At 38.9% G+C, this 25,459-nt stretch overlaps 1 protein-coding gene across 1 annotated transcript in view; it reads right to left on the bottom strand.

Moving 5' to 3' along the window:
* Positions 1–25,459, bottom strand: part of smc3 (structural maintenance of chromosomes 3) — a 45,456-nt gene that overhangs the window by 7,338 nt on the left and 12,659 nt on the right. The window contains exons 12-25 of the mRNA XM_041785079.1: positions 24,018–24,139; positions 23,387–23,600; positions 22,585–22,688; positions 19,925–20,024; positions 17,458–17,618; positions 16,797–16,938; positions 16,345–16,495; positions 15,802–15,954; positions 13,880–14,031; positions 13,549–13,707; positions 7,361–7,468; positions 6,919–7,027; positions 3,539–3,786; positions 579–791 (exon numbers count right to left, since the gene is read on the bottom strand). Of these exons, the coding sequence (XP_041641013.1) occupies positions 579–791; positions 3,539–3,786; positions 6,919–7,027; positions 7,361–7,468; positions 13,549–13,707; positions 13,880–14,031; positions 15,802–15,954; positions 16,345–16,495; positions 16,797–16,938; positions 17,458–17,618; positions 19,925–20,024; positions 22,585–22,688; positions 23,387–23,600; positions 24,018–24,139 (2,136 nt within the window). The remainder of the gene's footprint in view (positions 1–578; positions 792–3,538; positions 3,787–6,918; positions 7,028–7,360; positions 7,469–13,548; positions 13,708–13,879; positions 14,032–15,801; positions 15,955–16,344; positions 16,496–16,796; positions 16,939–17,457; positions 17,619–19,924; positions 20,025–22,584; positions 22,689–23,386; positions 23,601–24,017; positions 24,140–25,459) is intronic.

Genomic DNA, 25,459 nt, shown 5'->3' with positions numbered 1-25,459 from the left:
TACACATTTTCAAGAAGAAGGGGAGAAACACATCCAGGCAAATAGAAAAAAGATGGAAATTATTTTAAAATTTTTTAATAACACTTACTAAGTTAGGTGTTTGAAATACAAGTTAATTTTATTTTATTTTTCTTATGATCTATCTATAATTATAGCAAAGAAAGATCATAACACGATGCAACAGATGAGTTAAATATGGTACATTGAACCCTCTTTAGAGCAGGGAGGAACATCTTAAAAACGTTGCACGGCAGAGCGCACAGCAGCTTCATTACCTCAGCTTGGCAAACACACGATCCAAAAAGAGAGGCTGATACAGACTGCATGATTTTTTTAAGACTGAAGAAGATGGATTTATTCTATTCTTTTTTTTTTTTAAGATGAAGAATTTAACCACCTTGCACTGCTGCACTTCGCTCACTCACAGAGGGCAGTCCTCTGCACCTCAGTTTCTAGCATGTCAGGCCTTAACCAATGTCAGAGGGGGACTGCACAACCAGGCTTACCTTATCTTGTTCACAAGTACTAAATACATTTGCGTTCAAGGATAACAGCCCAGGCTCTGAAGAGACCCATACCTGTTTGAAGGTGAGCTGGATTGCCTCGTACTTTCGTAACTCCAGGACGTTCATGAGCTCCATGATGGATTTGTAGCCACGGTCCAGCTCATCCTGTCGCTTGATCAGCTTTTCTTTCTGCTCAGAGAAATTGACAAACTGGTCCAGAGCTTTTTTGTTGACATGACTGTACTTCTTTAGCTCAGTGTTGCACTGCTCCAGCTTTCGGAACAACTGTGGGGGTAAAAAAAAAACACGAAGTGAGAGACTTCATCAATTTAGCTCAGACAGAAATCAGGCTGGTAGGCTTTAAGTATTAACACATTTAAAATGATAGTTGAGCTGTTATTTTACATCTATTGCACTTTTGACTATCAGAATTTGTTCACTCTTTTTTACCTTCCTGGAAATATATTGTAAATGCACAAAAAAATCAACATCAACTCAATGTTAACTCTTCAGACACATTTCCCCCTCCCTTAATTTGCAAATATCACAACTTTGACAGGAAGAAAGCTGTAGCATAGAATTAGAGCTTGCCTTTGTACACTTTCTTTGGGATTGGGGTTGGGGGAGTGGCCCTGCCAATGTGGTTTGCCTGTATTTCAGCACATTCTGAGTAGTGAAACTGAAGCAGCTCCTTGCAGACCACAATGATTAGGGATGAATTTTCAATCGTGTTGGGCACTGTGCAGTATGTGACAGTAGCAGCTGCCCGCACTTCTAGCAATGACATTGCAGGTCTCAGAACTTAATCCTGGCATATGAGCTGTCCTGGTATATAAACTGAAACCAACTTTTAGATGAAGTCAGGCATTAAAAGTGCTGGTTATACACTAGATTTTACAACAACTTCAAGTACTTTGTCAGGATCCATTTGTGCCTGGAGATTGGTGAGACCTAATTGAGAACCATTTTGCCTATCTCAAAAAGAAACACGCTCTCTCTAAGCTCTCAAACTATAAATTTATTCATCTGGATCTCTCATGGCCAAGAAACATGAGCAAGTGCCATTCTTACACGACCCTTTCATCCACTTCTGCAATCACTGGCACTGTCTTTTTCCTTGAGTGGAATCCCATGGGGAAAGATTACCTATGTGGAGTGTTTATGAGAAAGTGCGAGGGCTATTTTCAGCACTGTCGAGGAGGGGATTGACACACACGCACCTACAGACATACACACATGCACAGTGCATGCTCAGACACTTATGAAAGATGCTCACAGTCTTCAACCAGAGGGAGCTGAAAAAAATCAGACACAGAGCGCATCAAGTGTCTGAGTCACTGTGAGTAGGAGGGATGTGACCGCTTCAGGCATTATAGACCCGGGTCTTTTGTGTCTATGTTTAAGTCTGTGCATGTTCCCACTCACAAGTTTGACTTCGATTGTAAGATAGGATGTACACAAAATTTGACCTTCAGAAGACCTATTAGGTTATTGTTGGAGCTGCTGTTGTGTCTTTAGTCTCAACGTTGCTGTAGAAACAAAAGGCCTTCTTATTACCAGGACGGGGTGAAATCCAGGAAAGGCTTACTTGACCTCTAGCACTTTAACAATTTTCCTTCATAGCACTTAACACCTCAAAGGGCTCAGAGCTACATTATCTTTTGCTCAATGCCTCAAATGACTTTTAGTAATGTGTGATGTAAAAGCCTGCAGTGAAAATCCCACAGAGTATTATCACCCTTCTGCAGTTCCCCTCAGCTTTATGGAGTAGTTCAGTTTCTTTCTACTCTCTTTAGGTCTCCTGTCTGCAAAGCTTTTGTTTCTATGACGTACTAAAGCTCTCCTTACAACCTCATTTTTGGCCGCAGGCATTTCAAGAATAAATACAAATATATATGGGTTTGTTTTCTGAAATGTATGAATCTTGAGAGACAAAACTGGTAACATGAAAAAGCATGGACAACAAAGACAGGGTCTACCACAGGCAGATGATACATTGGCAGGCTGAAGGCCACATAATCATGGCAGCATAAGTATAAAAGTCAGCTTGTTTTACAACCATACATGATCGCCATCTTGAAAACATGTAAGACGGAAGGAAAGAGGGGAAAAAAGATAAGTCTGCTAGTGTCCCCTGTCAAATCACCTTGAGTTGTGATGTCTCATGTTAAAACTGAAGATTTATTTGCATTCGCTTTAATAATTTTCTGCAGCTATTGATGCTTTCCTGCACTCTTCATCTTTTGTAACTGTTAACAGCTCCCTGCTTGGTTTGAGGTTCAACCTACGCACAGAGCATTCTGGAATTGCTTGCAGCATGAACCAGGAAGGGCACTATTAACAGTTTGTCTCCCTCATTATGAAAAATTCATGAATGATTGTAATGAATCTCCTGCCACTAGAGACCGCTGTAACTTTAGTTAACGGCCGCAGCCTTCCTCTCTGACCCTTCACCGGATATAAACAATGAGAAGGCCGGCGGTGGCTAAGCTTTTAGCATCTCGTAGGAAGACCATGGTACGACAGTTTTCCAAAATAGTAAATGGAAATAAAGTGGTATGTGGGCTGTCAAGGGTTAAGCTCACGTGTGACTACTCACTCAAAGAGAAATGAGGCCAAATATCAAAGCATGACATTAATCTGCAAAGAGGAACGAAGGCGCTAGCTTTCAATGCTAGCCACGCTGTAAAGCATATATCAGGCTTACGTCACACCCACTCTTCTTTGTGTTCTCTCATCTTTAGACAAGATTTGACTATTCTAGATATAGATTTACGTTTAATCGACTAAGTTTATGCTGCTAAGAACATCCCTAACTAATACTAGCTCAGTTACACACAGACTGTCTCGTGTTAGACTGCGGTGCGTTCATGGTCTACCACAAACTGTAGGATGAATTTGGATCGGTGCAGTCAGTCAGATATCCGATCTATTAATTACGTCTATATCGGACCTGTTACCGATATTGGATCGGATTGGTCCCATACCTATAATTAAGTGCTGTTTGTTTGTCTGCATGTGTTATTGCATACCTGTTTCAGTGTGAGTGTCTGGTACTTCTCGAAGGCCTCCTGAGGCAGTGAGCCGAGCTCTCTGATCTTCTTCATGCACTCCTCTTTCTTCTTGAGCAGCATGCCCTGCCTGTTGGTCATCTTCTCCAGCTCCTTGGTGTCATGGTTGATTGCATCATTCTGTTCTTTCTCGATGTTCTTCCAGCGCTCCATGCTCTTGATGTGGTCCTTTATTTCCCCCTCAGTTTTGTCAATCAGAGAATCCAGATCTGGAAAAGACATATGAGCAGACCAAAAGGCTATATATAAAGGCTGAATACTTTTCGAGACCCAAAATGGGCTAATATACAGTATTTACTTTAATTCCTAGATATCACAGCAGATATGATAACAGGAGATATGCTGTAGAACATGCTTTTCACACAAACTAAATACCACTACTGCATAAGTCTGTGTCCTTTTTTTGTTAAAAATGTAAAAGATATCCTTTAAGAAAAGAGCCTGCATATATTTCAAAAAAGATATTTCATGGCCTTTTTGCCTTTATTTAGACATGAAAGCTGAAAACAGACAGAATATATGGGGAGAGAGGGCAGGAGAGGATATGCACCAAACAGTGCGATTGGGAATTGATACTGAGATCAGTACATTGGGGACTGTGGCCTCTATATACGGTTGCCTGCTCTCAGCCAAACCAGCGCCCAGATAAAAGCCTGTTTCTAACTTCAGCAATGACGAAGTGTATCCAAATGTAAATCATTGTGCCTGAGATGAATCATTAGAGACCTATCAGTAAGTTTGCTTGTGTCAAAGACTAAAAATAAGGATATTTTGGCTCTAACTTGATTTTATTTCAGTTAGTTCTGTAAGCACATAATACAGTTCTTGGAAGTTTTTGTTTTTTGTAAAGCCTTGTTTTTATTTTGGTTTCAGTTAAATTAAATTATTTTCACATTTTAGTTTTCATTATTCTGTTAGTTTTAGTTAACTTTAATAACCCTGGGTGTAACAATAACTTTTCAAGGGTAAGCTATTGAAAAACAGTCAGAATTCTTTTCAATGTGTGGGTTTCCTACATTTAAATTGAGGATCGACACTGTCTCCCATGTGGCTTTACGGCCTTAATCAATAACTTCCTAATGTAGAGGCTTTGTCTACTCTTTGATTTTCTTTAGTCTCTCTCTGGTGTTCAGTGAATCTTGAATGCAAATTCTACATGAAAGACTTAAGAACAAAGGATTGAATGTTATATCTACTTAAAAAAAGGTAAGCTTGATTTGTCTTTAATAAGGCAAATTAAACCTGAATCTGAGTTAATTAATGCTGTTCAGGAACAAGCACTTCATAATGCTCAGATTCCCTCAGCTTCACAGACCCATTAGAACATTTTTTATTTACTGTATAATAAAATCTATGATTTCACAGCTATGACCAAGTGCATCACTGCAATATCAACCTGTGCTACTGATCTGAGACAACAGAGGACCTGTCCCTAAGCCCCACCCTCAAATGCCACAAGCCAATCACATCTATTGCAGCCAAACACAATGCACTCATGAATTTGCCTGGCAGACCTCCATCAACAAGAATTAGAAATGTTAATTTTCCTCATGGTTTTATTGAAATAAATACAGATATAACCTAGAAGAACAGTCCAACGATGTGCATGGGGTAAAAGTTACACTGATAGGAGATGTTTCAAGAGGTTGGAGACTGAAGTGCATTTTATTCTGTTCCCTTGAGCTAACATAAACATAGTGAAGTTCTTTTGGGTTATGCTATGTGGCAGGCCAAAATTTCAGGATGGAAAATATGCCAATTACCAAATATACAATAAGTAATTACATAAACTTACCAGCCACTTTATTAGGTACACCTTGCTAGTACTGGGTTGGACCCCCTTTTGCCCTCAGAACTGTCTTAATTCTTTGTGGCATAGTTTCTACAAGGAGTTGGAAACAATCCTCCAGGATGTTGGTCCATATTGATATGATAGCATCACCTAGTTGCTGCAGATTTGTCGTTTGCACATCCATGATGTTAGTCTCCTGTTCCACCACATTCCAAAGTTGCTCTATTAGATTGAGATCTGGTGACTGTGAAGGCCATTGGAGTACAGTGAACTTACTGTCATGCTTAAGAAACCAGTTTGAGATGGTTTGAGCTTTATGACATGGTGCATTATCCTGCAGGAAGTAACCATCGGAAGATGGGTACACTGCGGTCATAAAAGGATGGACATGGTCAGCTACAATACTGAGGTAGGCTGTGACGTTTAAACAAATGATGAAGCAGGACTGTATTTGACACCGAATCATGCCAGAGAAAAACATACACCTTCTGGATTACAGTTAGCATTCGTTTCATAATGTTAGCTCATAAGATCATCTGTCCATCTTTGTATCTTTGCTCTTTGGGAATCAGACACTAGTTTTTACCGTGGCGAAAGGTTGGAGTTAAAGTCCATTCAACTGAAAATCATTACTATTAACCTGGGCAAGGTGTTGGCTGTCCAAGTGAGCTCAGGGGGCAGGGCAGCAATTCTACATGCAAACATTGTCACTAGGGGTGAGTATTTGCAAGAACCTCAAGATACATTACACATCACGATACTTGGGTCACGATACGATAGTATCACGATATATCAGGATATCAGGATATTGTGATATATTGCGATATTCTACACAGTTAACTCAGAAAAATATAGAGATGATGTATATGTAAATCACACAAAACACTGGTGGTGTTCCCGCTATATTTCACAGCAGCAAGACAGAGCTTGCAAACGGCATTTCCTTTCTTTAACTCGCTGTTTGTGCTCACAGAAACGTGTGAGCAAGTCGTCTTTTACTAACAACTCAGCTAAAATACAAATTTTTATTTTTGACCAAAAAATCGATATTAAGAGTTGAAGTACCGATATTGTAATGGATGTCAAAGTATCGCGATATATTGCTGTATCGATATTTTTTCACAGCTCTAATTGTCACCAATGGAAACACCGTAAGAAAATCTTATATTCACTTGTTAGTTGTTTAAAGAGACACTTATAGATGTGAGGTATAGAGCATTCAAATGAATTCTGAATGTTACAAAATTAAGATTTCTCTCAACTTAAGAGAAATCTTTAGTGTTTTTGATTGTCTGGTCTTGATTAAATCATTAGGGAACAAGCATGAGCTCAAGTTTTGTCATATCTAAAACTGCTTGTTCTCCCTCCAGGTTAATGTAGGAAACTTGAATTAAACCACATTAAACATGCCAATGTTCTATAAGGGTCCTTATTTAAGAGTGCGTCATTTTAAGAGACCTTATGACACCTAGAGTGATTTTTAAAAGCTTAGCTTCTGGCTTTAATAGGCATGAGGCCTACCCTGTTATGTCTTAAGAACAATGTGTACCTTCTGATCGGGACAGCGTTTCTTTCACACGCTTGTTGATGCCATCCAGCTCTGATGTTGTGGCTGTGAGTACTGTGCCTCCCTCAGTTTCTCGCAGCTCGTTCAGCTCCTGTGTCAATACAAAGGAGGCCACATCAAAAAAGAGGTCTGTGTTAATCAAAGCATCCCGCTTCTGACTTGTATGAATAAAAACAAATAATTCAAGACCATCCATTTATAACAGTAATGCATTTTAACATTACATAAATCATCTAATAGGTTTAAAAAAAAAATCAAGCTTTCTACTTGATGGTTATGCAAGTAAAGGTGTTTTTTTTTGCATCTATAATAAAATAAGGCTTTAGCTGATAACAAACCTTAGATAACACTCTAACCTTTTCTTTGCAGAGCCTATCTATAAGACTTGCGTAAAGTTTCTAGTGAATTTAAAGAAATATCATACCTGCTCTACTTGGTCAAGGCGCTTCCTTAAGTTTTCATTGAGATAAGTTTCCACTCGGGTCATGATGCCCTCAAGCTTGATCCTCTCATTCAACAACTGTCTGTTGTCCTGTAGGTGGACAGGGGGGACAAAAATACATTTGTAAACCCACAACATTATGATATATCAAAGTTCTTCAAAAAAAAATATTGTAAAAGTGTGCCAACAGTGTGAAAGAAATGGAAATAATGCACATAATCAATGCACAGATTGGGCACGGTCTGTCTTAAACTTTATGTTTTGAAAACTACTGATGGTACATGGGGCCATGTTTATTTGCATACATTAAACTTGTTAGCATCGAGCAATGAGCAGACACAAGAGCCGACTGGAGTCTTGAGGGGTTGGGACATTTTTGTCACAGTCACAATTGAAACAAAACCTTAACCCAGTTCATACTTTAAGCTATCAACCACTGTATTTCCAATCAATAGCCAAGTGCAAGTAGGTGCACTACAACAACGATGGTAGACTACTGAGTTCTGTTTGTTCTGCTCACATTCAGTCAACATTTTCTTTAAATTAACTTGCTTTGAAGTTTAGGGTTACTTGGAGTGGCAACCCTCCGCTCTTTCATTGCTCACTTTCAGTTGATCACAAAAACAGAACTCTGCTTCTCCTATAACATGAAGCTTATCTGCAATAACTGAAGTGAACGTTGCTTATCGTGGGAGCATGATAGTAACGCGTAAGCACTTGAAGAGAAGGCATGTTAGACATCTGTCTTTTTAAGAGTGGTCATGTATCTTCACAGTTTTAAGTTAAAGCCACACAGTGATTGTGAAAGATGCTTGGCGCATCGGCATGAGTTTCATCCACCATCTAGCTCCATCATTCGGAAACTATGGCTGCGCCAGCCTGCCAAACTCATCTTATCAGAACCACGCATGCAGATATGGTCAGCAGTTTACAGGGAACACTGTAATTACCAGGTAGGCTGTTCAACCTCTCTTTCTTCTCTCTTAACTGCAGTCAACAATTAACTGTCAGGTAGACACTCACCAACATCATCATATTAGCTTCACTTAGGCTTCCTTAACTCTTTGATTGTGTTCACTTTAATCTGCACTATAACTTAATTACTTTTCTCTTAATTACTGTTTTCTTTATCACGTAGGGAAAGAATACGGGGAGAAGAACAAAACAGCCAACTGATGTCACTACACAGAGTATACTGCAGGGTAAACAACAATTTCAGCCTACGGGTGAGTTTATAGTTTCAAATTTTCTCAAAATGTGAACATTTAGTGTTGTTGCATTGAATGGAGGTGGTCACCATCAGAGGTGCAACGATTCACTGATGTATATCAATATATTTAGGGGTGCACGATAACTATCGGGCCGATAACAGGAAATTATTACGTCATTCTTATCGGTCCGATATCATTATGACGAGCCCTGATAACATATATTTTTTGTCAGTGCTGGCATTTGTTTTCTTTCTCACGAGACTACACATTCCAAAACAGCAGGTGGCGCCGTAGTACACGACCTGTTATTAAAGCACTAAAGAAGAAGAGAAAGTAGCAGCCCCTGTGCTAAAATGCTAACAACACGGTGGCGTTATTCAGTATTTACAGGGAGGTTAACACAACCGTGTGTGTAGAATTTGCCCTGCAAAGGTTGCAAAGAGTAGAAAGAAGTCCTCAATGGATCTTATAAGTCACTTAAGAGTCATCATCCCAATGACGTTAAAACAAAGCGGCAGCAGCCACTAGCCTCAGCCGCAGGCATTAGCAGGCATTGAAAACTGCAGAAAGCTTGCCAGAGCCAAAAGGCGCAAAGTTATAATAACAATGTCAGTCTGACAGTCTCCCAATCAATCGCTACTTTCATAGACATGTACCTGCCTGCTCTGTTTGACGTGGTTTCATTCAGTCTGATCCACATTAGGAACAGAAGTTTAGCCACAGACCACGGTGGACTTTACATTCTTAACCTATCTCTGATATGACTTATGTCAGTTCATATTTTTAATCTTTATATCAAACATCAGCTTGCTTTAATTCTGGCTTAAGCAAAAAAAAAAAACAAAAAAAACAAAAAAAAAAACAGACCCCTAAATATCTCCATTTGTTAAGCATAACAGCCTGTTATCATTTGGTTTTATGGGGGAAAACCTATGTCAGTTGTTTATGTATGCTGTACTTGGTACACAAACGTTTAACTAAAAAAAGTTAACTATAATAACAGTTATAAAGTCAGAATAGTTCTTTGTTTTTTGAAAAACATGAGTGATATTAGTTAAAATTAGTTATAAATATCTTTGCTCACTACATATCAACCCCTTCTTACCCCCAGACGTGTGCATAAACACATCAAATAAACTTCTGTTAAATCAAAAGTTGAAAAAAATATATCGGTTATTATCGGTTATCGGTCACCAGGAATAGGAAATTATCAGTTATCGGTATCGGTTCAAAAAAATAGTTATCGTGCATCACTGGATATATTGACTGGTTGATTGATGATCCAATCGGATCGATGGAACGTCAAAACATTGATCTAGATCGATGCTTCAAGTTATGCTTTTATTTTGAAATATCCCCCGCACGCCTGTTGACACTTTCCGCCCCAGGCAGCGTCTTCAACAAGCTAGCTGCAGACTGGCTAACTAGCAGCAGTGGCTTTAAGTTTTGCGGCTGAAGGAAAGAGGATTTCCTCTCCTCTCTCGGCTATGTGGACATATTTCAGACAGATGCTGCGGCAGGGCGGGTGTCTTCCCTTAGTTTGCCGACTACGTCTACATCTTTATCCGTATACAACAGCCGTATGAGATCCTTCACAGATTAAAAACAACTCACTCATTACGGCTGAGCTAGCGCAAGTGCTGTCTGCAGCAGACAACAGATACACAGAGAGGGATAAGTACCCTGCTGCAGGTCTCATTTGATACACTGATTTTATTTTGCCGTCTCACGATAGATTTATAATGAAAATATAAGCGTTCCAAACTTAACGTGGTTCAAGCAGGACGGCTGCTCTCTTCATATCCCCCACCCCCTCGCTTTTGTTATGAGGCTGCTCATCACAACAGTGTCTTTTGTAATAAAATTTTGCGCCAGTCTAAACCCTCCATTTATTAAAATCAAGGTAGCAATAAATAAAAATAATAAAAATTCATCACAATAACATCATATGCCCCATATTTAAATCATAAGATGAATAAACTAGAAAAATGAACTATCTGCAACATTAATAGGAGCCAGTGTAAAGTATGAAGGGCTGATATAGAGCAGAAATGTATGTTGAAGTCGACATGAAGTCCAAAATCTAAAATGGGAACACAGGCCAAACATTTTGATCATTATTATAAAGAGTTGCAGAAAAAGTTCATATTGGTGCTTTAGAGTGGTCTGAGGATTTGAGGAAATAAAAACATTTGGCACTGAAAATGTTTGCTATTATGCTATGTTATGTTATTAAATACAGAGACCTGTCTATAATTTCATTGCAGAAACGCTTTTTTTGCTGTAACTGTGAAATTTTTCCATATAATTGCCTGATATTGATTCTGGGCCCCATATCGAATTGAATTGAAATCGTATTGTAGCAGATTTTGTGATATCAGAAGATATCGTATCGTTGCCCAGAATATTGATATCATATCGTATTGGGATGAAACTGGTGATTTACACCTCTAGTCACCATTACTTATTCCGGTTCCAATACCAGCATCAGAAATATGTCCGATACAGCTTTAAATGCAGGTAATTGTACCGTACTTTATATTTTGCTAAGCCTTATAAACCAGAAATCAATTCTTCCTCACTGCTGGAAAGCACTGCATGCAAGAGCTATCATTTTCAGAGCAGAAAAGAAGAACCAAAAGACCCACTGCAGCTGCAAAGTTTGGAGGCTGAGTTACAATTATTCTCTGTACGTTTGTTAAAAACGTACAGTGTTTTCCCTTTGTGAGGGTCTGTCAACCAATGGTGAGCTGTTCTGTCACCACGTCATGCTGCCTGAATAAAGCATAATGGAGAAAGCCTACGATGCACCCTGTGTTATTGTTATTTCAACATTTAGCAGTAAAAGCCTCATTTATAGGTATTAAAACAACTTACGTATCACAGAGAGGTTGTACATTATGATTCTATTTGTTGCGCCATGATCTGAGTCAAATGTAGGGCTAAAATAACTGCTAGTCTTTCACAGCACAGTGGGTCCAGAAAATTCACACCAGTATCAGATCGGTGCTCAATACTGGCCGATACCCAACGCTCTTTTAACGGGGAGAAAAAAAATGGTATTGGAACATCTTCAGTCACCATATAGACTATGCCTAAAAATAGTGCACATAACCTTTATGTGCACCAATACTTCAGTCCAGCTGAATGTTGAGTTGATAGTCATTCATTAAGTAGTCTTATGTAGCTCATAATAGAATTTACCATCCACCAACACAGCAGAACCATGCATGAAAGGCTCCATGTTGTGGGGGCCGGAGCTGTTGCGCAACGATTGCAGGAATGGCTGAGAGTTCATTGAGGTGAGAGCTGAGAGCAGCTGGCAGTGAAATAGAAAGAGGAGGCAACACTGGATCACAGGAACATCCCACACACAGCTGCTCTCACCTTACACAGGTTTGAATACAGTAGCAGGAGGCGGAGAAAGCGAGGAAACAACAACAAAAAAAGTAGGTAACTGCCATGATCCCTGAACTAAATATAAGCAGGCAGGAGATGTGGATGCACCAACTGTTTCCATTTAAAAACACAAACACCACTATTAAGTCTTAAGATATGTTCTATTTGAAACAAATAAACATGTCATCTATAGTCAAACTGCACGCAGCTGGGTAAAGCTTTGTTGTCATATGCAAGACGATACCAATGATGGCCATTACACTCAAGTGTGTTCATTGAGAAGAACCATGAATCCCAGTGTTTAAAACGCACGTTAAATGTCCTATTTATCTACAAAGTGGCCTGTATCCTGGATTACATTGCAGGTTGTGGGTCTGTACTATGCAACAATCAATGTGAGCTGAGCACTGATCTGCTTTAAAAGTAGCTGAAAAATTGGACAGTAGCTACAGAGCTGCACAGGAAGAATCATATATTGTGTGCTAGGGCTGGACAATTAATTGAACTTTGATCGTGATTTCAATTTTGGCTTCTCATGATCATAAAAACATTATAATCAAAGAAAAACGATTAATGTGTGCTTGAAAGAGTATTTTTGGATCGTGTTTTTGGCTGTGTTATTAGTGTTTTTTGCATGTTGCAAATTTTGCAAGTTTTACAGCAGTGTATGTAGATTGGATATTTATTTATAGTTTTTTATTGCTATTATTTAATATATTGTTTTTATTTTACCTGTTACTAATTTATTTTTGTTTTTTATTTTAAGTTGTGGCTCAACAAATACTCAAATTTTGAAATCAATGAAAAATGGTGTTTATTAATCGTCATTTCAATATCAACCAAAATAACCGTGATTATTATTTTTGCCATAATCGTCCAGCCCTATTGTGTGCTTGGCTGGATGCATTGGAAATCGAATACAGTAACATTTCTTCCCCTCTGTGAGACCCCCTCATGCATCTTGCATACCAGTGCAAGTTGTATCTGGAATTTTACACCAAGTACATCACCAAACCCTTTCACTATAAAACATTTTTAATCAAACTTAACAGATCCAGTAAGAGACAGAAATGAATGAAGAAATCAGGGTCATCAAGCTACGGATAAGGTTTAGCGCGGATGTAGTTATAGCATGAGTTTTAGAAGAACTGGACATCATTTCTTTATTCAAAATAGAGCGAAAAACTGCAATGAAAGTTTTTCATGGTGGAAAAGATGTTTTTGCTCTTCTTCCGAAATGTTTCATTTACCAAATGGCTTCACTGATAGTGAAACACAAAAACTGTTGCCTGCTGACCTCATATTATGTAGTTTATTCACCAAGGCATGGCTACTACATCACAGGTTTTGCTGCTCTGATTGGCCAGTCAATGTGACAGACAGAAAATGTGCCCAGGCATCCTCCAAGATTTGTTTTAAGGTTCAGCCCTTCCCAAACATCACCTACGGGCTGTTGCCCAGATGGATTTCAAGTATATCTCATTCATCAGGCATGTATAACAATCTATCTGGTGTGTCAGATTAACAGAGGATATGCCCGTGTTCAAAGACCCTACTGACCTGCTGGAGCTGACGGATCTCATCATTGAGGTCATCAACACGCCTCTGATCCTCCAAGCTCAGCTGGGAGAGCAGATCTGTTCCCAGCTCAGCCTTTAGTGACTCCCTGGTAGACTCCATGGCGTGTAGACTAGCCTCCAGACTCTGGAGACTGCGTTGCTGGAGAGGGAAATAAAGAAGGGAGAATTAGTGAGAAATATTAAGCTTTAGTAAAAGAAAAAAATAAATAAATAATAGAATTTGAACACATTAAATTTTTTAGAGCTGTTAGCATCTGGAATCATGTGTAAATTTAAATTATGACATAGTGATTTCTCATGTATATGAAAACCTTAGGCATGAATGTCTTTTCTGACTGCTGCCTCTTCTCCTTCAGCATCTTCATCTCTGACAGAATACTGTCTCTGGAGGCTTTAAACTTCCTCTGTTGTGTCTCGATCTGCTGCATCTGATTCATCAGCTGGTCAATCTCATTGTTGATTCGTGGAGGCAGCCATTAAGGAAATATAAGGCAATATTAATGTTTTCCATAGTTGTACAATAAAAACTGCACTATCTTTTAGGATAACATTACAAAAAACACAAGAGGGAAAGGAGAGTGCATTCTCATTAGCAAGTACAAAAGGTCACAGGGCAGCTTGTAGGCCTTTTTGTTTAACACAGAGTGCTTCAGTAGAGATCTGGTCTCAAAGGAAGGACTCTGTCATCTTTGATAACACAGCAGAGGATTAAGGAGAGCTGCACATAGGCAGCATTGGGCTAATTTAACAGACAGGTCTATTGATCCTGCAGGACTACAACACTCCACCCAGCCTTTGAGGTTTTACAGGACTCAATAAACACTGAAGCCAATCAATTAGCTGAATTAAAAGGGGGGTTCTGAAAGTCAGAGGGCTCTTCTGTCTGCTTGCTAGAGCAAATAGGAGCAGCTGAAATCAGGCCACTTACTGCCAGGACACAAAAACACTGCATTAATCTCTGTGATGACAACTTCAACTCTTATGAATAAAGTATGAATCAGAATGAATCACTTCAAAAAAGAAGTCGCTAAGGGTTGTGGCAGTGCATTCACAATTGAGGCTCATTACTGCATGACCTCAATACTTCGACTAGAAAAAGTCGCTGGTGGCTAAATGAAGAGGGCAGCTATGATGAGGAGTGACAGGCTAGGTGCATCAGTATAATGTCATGCCTATCGAAAGGAGAGGTGGACAGTGAACAACAAGAGGCTTTTAAATAATTGATCTGTTCCCTGACTCACTGCTGCAAGAGTGAAGGACGAGCACCATGTCATCGGCTCAGTCATCCATTTCGCCTGCCTACTCAAACATACATACGTAATCACCAGGTGCACACACACACTCAATAGTGGTGTCAAGACTAACGCACACAAAATAAAAACAGGTGTGCAAACAAAAGGATAATCATACCATGACCATTTCCATAAACATATTGTACACGCAAACACAAATCCTATGAGTTGCCTGCTCTGCCCTTATGGGTTGTCTAGCAGTGAGTCATGGCTCTGGCTGATATGACCTCGCATACACTAATCCTTCTTGACCTGCTTATACACTCCCACTGCATCCAAACCAGCTTCCTGCTGGCTGAGGTGGCGACATAGCCCTGATGGATTTAATCCACATTTTGAATACAGGTGACATCCCACTGTTATTGAGTGAGGGTTGCACTCAGAGGTGATATAACCTCCTTCAATAGAGCTCCTAAATAGAAAAAAAGGCTTTCATAAGCTACCAAGAGGCAAATGAATTCATTTTTTAGTCTCATCAACAGAAAATGGAGGTCATCTTTTCAGATTTATATAGATTTAAGCTATCTGATATTGATTCAGTCCTGACACAAATAAAATGAACAACCACATCCTCATCTCCTACATGCCCTGGAAAGAACACTGAAGTAGCATAATAGCTGTTTGAAATCCATCTATGACTCAACCCATTAATTATAATCAATATATTTCCAGAATACAAAAAAAGTTTCTTAGATGATGACCATTTGGTAAAGCCTTTAAAGAAACAGCATGAGTCACTTCTCAGTGAAAAACTCGTCTCCACACTCTGGCAGCTGAAGGAGAATGAGTAAGATCTCTCTGGCTCAGAGGTTTTCATTGTTAGTTAGACTACAGCATAGTTAGCCATTAAATCTTTCATACAAATTCAACAATGGAATTCCAGATGGAAAAAACATTAGCTTGATGAATAAATCCATTCCATGTAATCTGAAAAAGGATATGTTCGATGTTCCTTCGCAAGTTCTCGTTGAGTTTTGCCTCCAGCTCACCCAGCTCCTCTTCAGCCTTCCTCATGTCTTTTTGCAGCTCCAGACGAGACTTTCTGGTATCATAATAACCTCCTGTCAAAGCTCCACGGTGGCTCACCTGGTCACCTGGAAAGTCACAGCACAATGCATCAACAAGTGAAAGAAATCAGTAATTTCACTTTCAATTAAGTCTATTTTGAGGAAAGTATTTTACTTTGAAGCATATTTAAAAGCATAAAGTACCAAGTTAAAAAACAAAACAAAAACAAGGACATTCTAGCTTTCTGTCAACAACATGAAACGAGCCAGTTGTTTGGCTTTTGCTACACATGGTCAGTAGCACACAGCAAGAGAACAATTTCACATTACATCCCAAAACATTAATTGCATTTCACTTTATTATAAAAGGTGTGACTTTAGCTGAACAACCTGTTTGGAATTGATTTATTGGCCTCTATCGATATCAGCCCCAGGCATCTCTACCACAACAATGCTGCGCAGCATAGGTGACCTTACCCTCCAAAGTAATACAGTCCATGGTGAAAGCTCTGGCCAGCTGAGTGGACACCTCCATGCTGCGACAGATCAGGGTCTTTCCAAATACGTGCTTGAAGGCCTTGTCAAAGTTGGGGCTATAGCGCAGCTTGCTTATCATGGGGATAGCATCCTAATGGGGCAAAAACATGAAAAATGCATTGCATGTTAATCAGAATACTGTCTCTCAGTGAATGGGTTATAAAGAATATGTTTGTTTTAACTTGGAAATTGACAACACATTGTGGTCTTATTTCCATCAGATAACAAAAAGGTTGTCGTGAGAGTAGAATATACACATACATTTTTTTACACTCTACACATGAACGTAGTTTCTTCTATGCTAATTGTAGAATAACTGATAACAGCTTGGTGTCAAGGTCAAAGTTTGTAACATTCAATAACAGCAGATGCAATTTCTACAGGGGTCTTACATTGGTCTCTGGGTAGGCAGTGTCCCTGACGTCCAGCTTGCTCAAGGGCAGGAATGTGACTTCTCCTGGTAAGTTCATTTTGTTGAACTCCATGAGAATTTTTGTGCTGACCTCATCAGTCTCGACAATGTGGTAGAACAGCCTGGAAAACATTACAGCAGGTAGATAGACTTTGAATGTTAACAAAAACAGAAACAAATCACACATTTGGACCAATAAGCACTACTTTGCTTTTTACATGGACACAGAAGTTTTGGAGCAATAAATGTATGCATTATTGAAACGTAAGCTATTGCCTCAGACTCTCTTCATCAGATACGATGAAGTTTGTGAGTCTGTTCAATTACAAAAAAGCTGGCACACTGAAAACATGTGTGTTCCTGTATCAACAAATGGAGCCTAAACTGTTATCTGCTAGTTGAACTTCAGTGACGAGGATGCAGATGAAAAATATTTTAAACCCCAAGGTAACTCGACCACATGACACTACACAATATGTACAATTTCACACTCCACGCTCTAAATGTCCACACATTTTTATCATGCACTACAATACTTTTCTATTAGAACAAATGAGATCTGTGACCAATGTTTGGCAGAGGCATTCTTAATAAAAACAACAGAGGGAGCTGGCAGGAAAAATATAAAAAGCAACTCTCACCTGGTACCAGCTGTCACCTCCACGCAAGTGTAAAAAGCAGGCTCACACTCAAAGTTATTCATGACGATACCGTGGTAACCGTTGATGACATGCTGGTTGATGCCCTTCCGACGGAAATGCTCAAGGACTTTGTTGATGCTGTCAATGCCATTCAGAATAGCCTAAGGGAGCAAAAACGGAGTTAAAAATAATAAAACTTGAAACTACCTACCAAAGTATGTCCGATACAAACTCATAAAGAGGAAGAATTTACAGCAAGCATATGTCATTCAACACAAGATTCTTAAACTGTCTCTAATATAGCAATATAAGTGCTGGAATGTGTGGAAAGAGAGGCTCCTTAAAGCAAAGTATTGTGGGATTGCCCAGAAGTAAAAGTATTTTGGAAAGGTGTCCAAAATATGGTAAGTTTAATCTTAAATGAGATGAGATGGCTTAAACCACTGGTTCTCAACTGGTGGGCCAGGACCCAAAAATAGGTTGCAGAGCTGTTTTCAGAGGGTCACAAAGGTGTGTATGGAAAAAACTGGAGCATAAAGCCCATGATGTGCAGGAGGTCTAAGCCGACAGACCCATGTTATTTTACAAAATTTTACACAATAATGGGGCTAATTTGGTCGTTTTCTCAAGATCAAGGATGTTGTCGCATGCACATTTGCAGGACGGAGCCTGTGCAGCTGGTACAGGAGTATGTGATTGTCACATCAAGTCATCCTTTCTTGTTTCATTATTATAATTCAGCGTGCAGAATGATAAAAAGTCCTGTGGAGCAGACAAAAAATGTGCACGGCTCCACAGTCCAGCTTTTTAACAACTTGTTATCAGTTCTCAAACTACAGCATCTTGATAGTAAAAATATTTTTCAAACTGTAAGTGATATCTTAAATGGCGCTGTTCGTAGGTGCTTGCTTGAAGACAGGGATTATTGCTCCACCATCACCGCGTAAAAAATGACAAGGAGCAAACGCTGTGCTCATCTCACTGTGTTCATCTTTTTTCAATGCTATTAAAAATGCCTAACCTAAAAGACTGTTCTTTAAATATTAGTTGGGAAAGAGTGCTTCATAAATTGAACACTACTGATGAAGTCCTATTGAATTATATTATATTACAGATATTAAAGAGAAAATTATAATGACGGATTGTAAAACAGTACGACAGAATTTTTACAACCCTTTTTGTCAAAATGAACGACAACAAAAAAATCCAGCACAGCCTCTGGATGACACACTTGTTCCGACTATTTAAGTCATGTTTGTTGCATTTATAGTATAAACTTCAATAGTATGGTTAAATAAATTTAAGTTAAGTTGTAAGACACTTTCCAAGACTAATTTTGTGTTGGATATTTGTACCAATATGTGTTGTGCTCTGTAATGTACCTGTCTGTTCTTGACATTTAATTAAAATGTAAATGAATAAGTAAATTAAAAAAAAAAAAAACTTGGTTGGTTTTTTCCAACACAAAAAATGAAAATAATGATAAAATTGATCCTGACAGCAATCTTTTTTCCTCAAAACATGAGGGAATTTATAAAAAGATTTTTAAAAAAGCAGCTGATTGGAACTATGATGCAACTCCTAACACAGTACAACCTACTAAAAATCCAGATTCTTCAATGCAAAGCTCTAACAATAAATTGAGACAGGTCACAATAGAGGGCAAAAGTAATGAGTAATATCTAACAAAAGTTAAATGAAAATAAAAAGTGCACCTATAATACTTACTCTCATACTCTCATCCCTAAGAGCTGCATTAAAATTCACTTGAGGGATTTATAGTCTAATTGTAGTAGGGATGAAAGATCTGTGGTAGTGCTCCTTTCAAGTGCCACTTCTCACATAAACTGTACTTTATATTTCCCAAAATAAAAAAAATATGACCGATACTCTGTAAAAATTAAATGTGAGAGGCGGCATCTAGATTTGATGAAAGGCTGGAGACAGGATGAGTCAGCGGGGGGCCAATCTAAGACAAATAAATGCAGGACATTTACCCATGAAGCCTCTTATTACCTCAGCACATTATTCCGAAATTACATTTGATTGATGTTTCTGCCCAGGAGAAACAACTGGCAGTTACTGAACGGGCAGAGAGGAGTGAGTCATATGTAAATTTAGCACGCTGTGATAAGGTGCCAGTAGCAGGGTAGATGAATGATTTCATTTGATATACCTGTCCTGACAACTGGGTGAGTCACAAAGTGAGCCTTTTGCACTGTTCAGGTGGGCTCATTTGAAGAGAAAGAGGCAATGTTTCACTTGGGGTTTGATTCATCATTACTTGCCCATGTTCCCTCTCTCACAGTACTTCTTGGAAGTGCATGTGTGAAGGTTTAATAGATCTGTGGAGCAGCAGATCTCTTGGTTGAAGGATGTTTTCACAGTTATGTTGTGTGCAGACTAAGTTGCCTGTAGTTACATTACGCAAGTCAGTAATGACACAGTCATGTACAGTGCCACTGACCTTGCCGGTGGCTGCTCGAAGGAGCTGCTGTTTCTTTTCCAGATCCTCTCGTTTGGCCGCCAGTGCCTGCTGTTCTGCATTCTCCTCACGCCACAGGTAGCTGGACAGACACAGACAGTTACACACTGTTACACTTCTTGTACAGGAAATCAAAACCAAACTGTAGCCACTCTCTCTTAGAAATAAAAAATGAAAAACAGTGTGTTAAGGAGACTGGTAAAGGTTATGTCAGTGTGAAATATTTTTCAAGAAAATAATTAGAAACTAAAGAAAAAATCTTAAAATTAAAGCAGAAAATCTTGAATTGATGCCATAATTGAAAAAGTCTGTCATTATTAGGATGTGAATAAACACATTTGTATTCAACAAGGTTAAGAGTGCCCCTTCATTTTACATTACTTTTAGCATTTACATTAATTTTGTTCTGGGCCAATCAACTATCATCTCCAAGTGTCACAAAAATGAGATTTAATAGTCATATTTGAATAATTTAAACAATAACACTGCTAAAACAGCCCACCTCTTGTTTCTATTATGAAATCTATTTGTGAAATAATATTATTTTTTTGATCATGCAGTCCTAACAGCTTGCAGCTGTGTGGTTTGTGTGTGGTGTTCCTTCATTATGCTGCCTCTTCACCCACTGCACCTACACAAAGGATCACAGTGAATTAAGGGATGCACAAAGGATTTAATACCAGGCAACGCAAACATATTATTTGTATCTGGTTTTACCTTGCAAAGCTATTTGTCATAAGTATCTCAATTTAATGTTTTTCCTGTGTAATTGCACTTCTGAACCTGTTGTGGTTTTTACTTGGTTATCTTGAAATGCCCCTTATGCATTTTCTTCTTTTTTAATTTTCAGGCATATTGCCTTCTTGCACAAAGTGCATGTGCAATATATAATCAAAAATCCAGGATCTCAAAATATTAGAATATCACAAAACATCAGTCCAAAAATGGATTTATGATACAGAAGTGTTGACCTTCAGGAAAATTATGCTCATTTATGCACTCAGTAATTGGTTGGAGCTGCTTCTGCACAAATTATTACATCAATATGCCATGTAACATGGCATTAATTAGTCTGTGGCACTAAAGAAGGGCGGTTGACTGGCTGCTCAGTGTGACTAAGATGCTTCAATAGTAAACCAAAATGGGTGCTCTTGGAAAACAGGGGTAAAAAAACTGTCCAAAAGAGCCAGGGTGTTACGAAGCCCAGGTCACTCTGATAGTAGCCTTCAGCTTATCTTTAGAGTCTGGTGTCTCTCATCTTCCTCAGAGATTCTCTATGGGGTTCAGGTCAGACCAGTTGACAGGCCAATCAAACACAGCAACACCATAGTCAGCAAACCAGTTTCTGGTAGCTCTGGCTTCCATGTGGGCAGGTGCCAAGTCCTGCTGGAAAAGGAAATCAGAATCCCCATAGAGCTTCTCAGCAGACGGATGAATCAAGTACTCTAAAGTCTCCTGGTAAACTGCTTGACAGTGTTGACTCTGGACCAACAGCAGCGGGTGACATGGCACCCCAAGTCATCACCAACTGTGGAAACTGAAAACACAGGTTTTCAGGCACTAAAGGATTCCAGGCTTCTCGGATCTTCCTCTAGACTCTGGGACCTTGATTTGCAAATGAAATCAAAATCTACTTCATCTGGTAACAGGACTTTGAACCACTGAGTGGCGTTCCAGTTCTTTTTCTCCTTAGTCCAAAGGGAAGCTTATGACGATGTCTGTGACTGACACAAGGGACATGTAGCCCATTTCCCGGAAACGTCTGTGTGTGGTAGCTCTTGATCTGCCGAATACAGCCTCAGTCCACTCCTTGTAAAGCTACCCTAAATTCTTTAATCTGCTTTGTTCGGCAGTTCTCTGAAGGCTGAGCTCATCCCTGTTGCTTGTGCATCTCTTCTTTCCACACTTTTCCATTCCACTCAACTTTCCATGTATGTTTTGATACAGCCTCTGACAACAGCCTGCCGTTTAATCAGTGACCTTCTGTGTCTTACCCTCCTTGTGAATGGTCAGGTCAGCAGTCTTTCCCATGATTGCTGCTGTGTGGACTGAACCAGAATGAGAGAATGAAGGCTCAGGAAACCCTTTCAAATTGTCTTTTCCATTATGTTCTAATGATTTGAGATAGTGAATGTGTGTAAGCTGTAATCATCAAGATTAAAACAGAAAAGTCTTAAAATGTTTCATTTTGTATGAGATGAATCTAGAATTTATAAAAGGTTTACTTTTTGAAGTAAATCACATGGAAAAAAAAATATTTTTTTTTTACATGATGTACATGAACATCCACCCTCAAGGACCTTTAAAAAACAGAGGGATATCTAGCAGCACCATCTTCTCCGTTACAAAAATAAAGCTCATTATACAGGTGAAGCAAGAATGCTGGCAGACATTCATAACGCACAATAATCTGCTAAGAGACTGAAGGTTGTTACCTGGAAACAGCATATTGGCATAAAGAAAGGGTAAATAAACTTTCTTTTGCTGCATGCAAGATGCAGACATGGCTTATGTGATGGTTTGTGTGGATTAAGAAAGCTGCACTCTGAACGACCTATAGAGATCAAAAACAAACTTTAAACTAAACCTGAATCAGTAGATGATGTTAAGGAGGAAGTACGCAGGTAAGATTAGGTTCTTACTTTCGTTCGCTCTGGAGCTCGTCCTTCTTGTTCTTCACTTCATAGTACTTTTTGTCCAGTTCCTCAACGCGGGTCTTGACTTCATTTAGATCTTGATCAAGTTTCTAAAAAGAACAAGTTCATAGAGTGTCACGTATCAGACCTGAGAAGGGGTTATGTTACATGTGCAGGGAAAATAATGTCACAACTACATCCTACAGGAGCATATAATATTTCTCTCAAAAAATCAAATCTATACAGATTTGACAGAAAAAAAGGATGAATTAACTTCAGATAATCATCAAAAAAAAAAAAAAAAAAAAAAAAAATATTAATACAGGAGAGTTGAGGCCAATATTGATTAAAAAGATGAAAACCATTAGTTTTCTGTTTGAGGTCCCCAGTATAGCAACTTTAGAAATTTGTTAACAGAAAGAAGCTTTACTGATTTGGAAAATGCAGTAACTTTTGTACCTATATGATCATGAAAAAGGTTCCCCAAAGGTATCTTTTAAAGATAAATAAATTAGCTAATATTTCCTATGATTAAACATCGTCAACCAAATCTAGACCTGCAGTGATGCTTTACAACACACGCTGCATCAGTGCTTCAAATCATGTCAACTATGGGGTCAGCTGGAAAAACAACAAAACATCATTGCCATTTCACTATTTGCCCTTTTTGCATGTTATGTGCCTTCAACAAATTTTCCTCCACCACCAGTCTTGCACTGATCCTAAAAACAGAACTCCTTATTAGACTACACATGTCCCTCATTGTGATCTGCAATGAAAGTGATGAAAGATTTTTGATTTGTCTTACATTATACTGCTCCAGGTTCTTCTCCTTGTTGGTCTCAGTGTCCTCAAGGTCTTTGTGGATGGCTGCGATCTGCCTCTTTTTATCGTTAATGGCCTGATCCAGAGACTTCAGCTCTTTTTTGATCCACTTGTCCCTCTCCTCCTTTGAGGTGAACTGGCTGCCACGGCCTTGCTTGGCATATAAGTCTGTTCTTTCCTGTGTAGCTTGGGCCAGCCTACAGAGGTAGAAGCATAGTCACAAACTTATCAAAAGTTAATGCAGGTTGTCATACTGATGAGACTTCTTGATTCTCATAACAGGTACAGTTTCTCATTTCTTAACCTGTGTGGATGTTGCCTTTATATTTTACAGCCCTGTTGCACACTCCTCCTTATCAGTATGAGTGCTTTAGTGAAGCACAAAATGTGCAAACAAACTAAAACACATTTGATCAAGGTTACCTTTGCATTTTTAGGATTCCACCAGTTTGAAACTTCTCTGCATAAACTACTTTGTAAGAGAAACCATGAATTTTTCATGTGCATCCACCTCTTGATCTTATGCTGTCAAAATGTATTCATGAGGTGATGAGTGACTCATCGAGTTACACCTGCTGCTCAAGGGACTGTGGCTGAGAATGAGTCATCCCTACCTGGATATGCCCCGCTCCTCTTTTTCCTTCACCATGTTGAATTTGGGTTCAGTCTCCTGTAGCTCTTTCTGCTTCTCCTCGATTTTTTCCAACAGCTTTTGACGCTCTTTCAGCAGGCGTTTCTGGAGGAGTAGGATCAGACAATTTTATTTAGGGATGTGGAAGGAAACAGAAAGGAAACACGACTGCAGGAACACGGACGGGCTGTTGTTAGAGAAAAGCTGAGGGAGTGTTTTATTTTAGAAAGTGCGTAAATATAATGCCATATTCTGCAGCCAGTCTGTACAGAACATTTTCAACTATAAAAACATTTTACTTACTGGAGGATTTCCACAGATCTGCTCTGTTGTTTGGATGCAATACAGCACAAAGGATTTTAATCTAAAATCCAAAAATGGCGCAATGTTTAACAATAAATACAATCCACCCACCTCTGATATCATGTCTTAACAGCATGCAAATGTCAGGCATTGCACTGCACAGCACCACGTGCTTGCCGTCGTCATCTTATCAGTTCAACATTTTATTCTCTGCCCTGTAAATTTCAGTTTCTACTTTAAAAAGTATGACATCAAGCACTTTTATTGTGAATATGGACAAATGGTAGCACTTTGTATTGATGATCTTTGATAGTTTTGAGTTAAATACATTTGCCTCTGAGTAGACACAAGTTGAAGCATACCATTTTAAATATGGATAAAGATATAAAGAATTATGCACTACTATCTCTACTTTGTAAAACAGGCCAGCAAGTTTTTTCAAATGAGCAAAGTAAAAGAAAATCAAGGAAATATTCCTGTCAGACGCCTTGTCATCTACCTCTTTCCTCAGCCATCTCAAGCTAAATAAGGGAAAAAAATAGGAACTGGTGACTAATAAAAAAACATTGCTTGCAGGCTGTCAGGATATTAGAGTAGGTATGGATATGATCAGGCTGATTTTTTTGCCAACGCTTGCGTTGTGTGTTGTGAAAACACAGCGTGAGCTTATGATGCTTGTAAACAGCCTTACAAATTAAAAAAAAAAACAGGGACACAACAACCTATTTTGCACTCACATAAGACCCTGAAGTAATACATGGTTATCATAACAGGGAATATGCATGTATTACAAAGAGCCAAGTCCTGCCTAAAGTAAACCTACAGTTAAATGGTCATGCATCATCACCGTCAAGATTTTATTCTTAAATCTTTGTTCTGACACTTCTTTATGAATCACAGCTTTTGCCTGGATTTTGCAGCAGCACAACAAACAACTATTGATTCTGACAGATGTTTCTGTGTGTGGGGGATGACGGAGTGTCGACATATAGAAATGCAAACTTCTACTTTCTCATTCTATCCAGGCCGTCTCAAATTCAGAACCATCAGCAGCAAGTGACGCAGTTCTGCTCTTTTTGTTTTTTCATTTTGCTCCAACAACTTTTGGCTGATTTGGTGCCA

The sequence above is a fragment of the Cheilinus undulatus genome, linkage group 4, assembly GCF_018320785.1.
Source record: "Cheilinus undulatus linkage group 4, ASM1832078v1, whole genome shotgun sequence".
In the NCBI taxonomy this organism is placed as follows: Eukaryota; Metazoa; Chordata; class Actinopteri; order Labriformes; family Labridae; genus Cheilinus; species Cheilinus undulatus.
The sequence above is the reverse complement of the archived record's forward strand: the minus strand, read 5'-3'. Positions and strand labels throughout refer to the sequence as shown.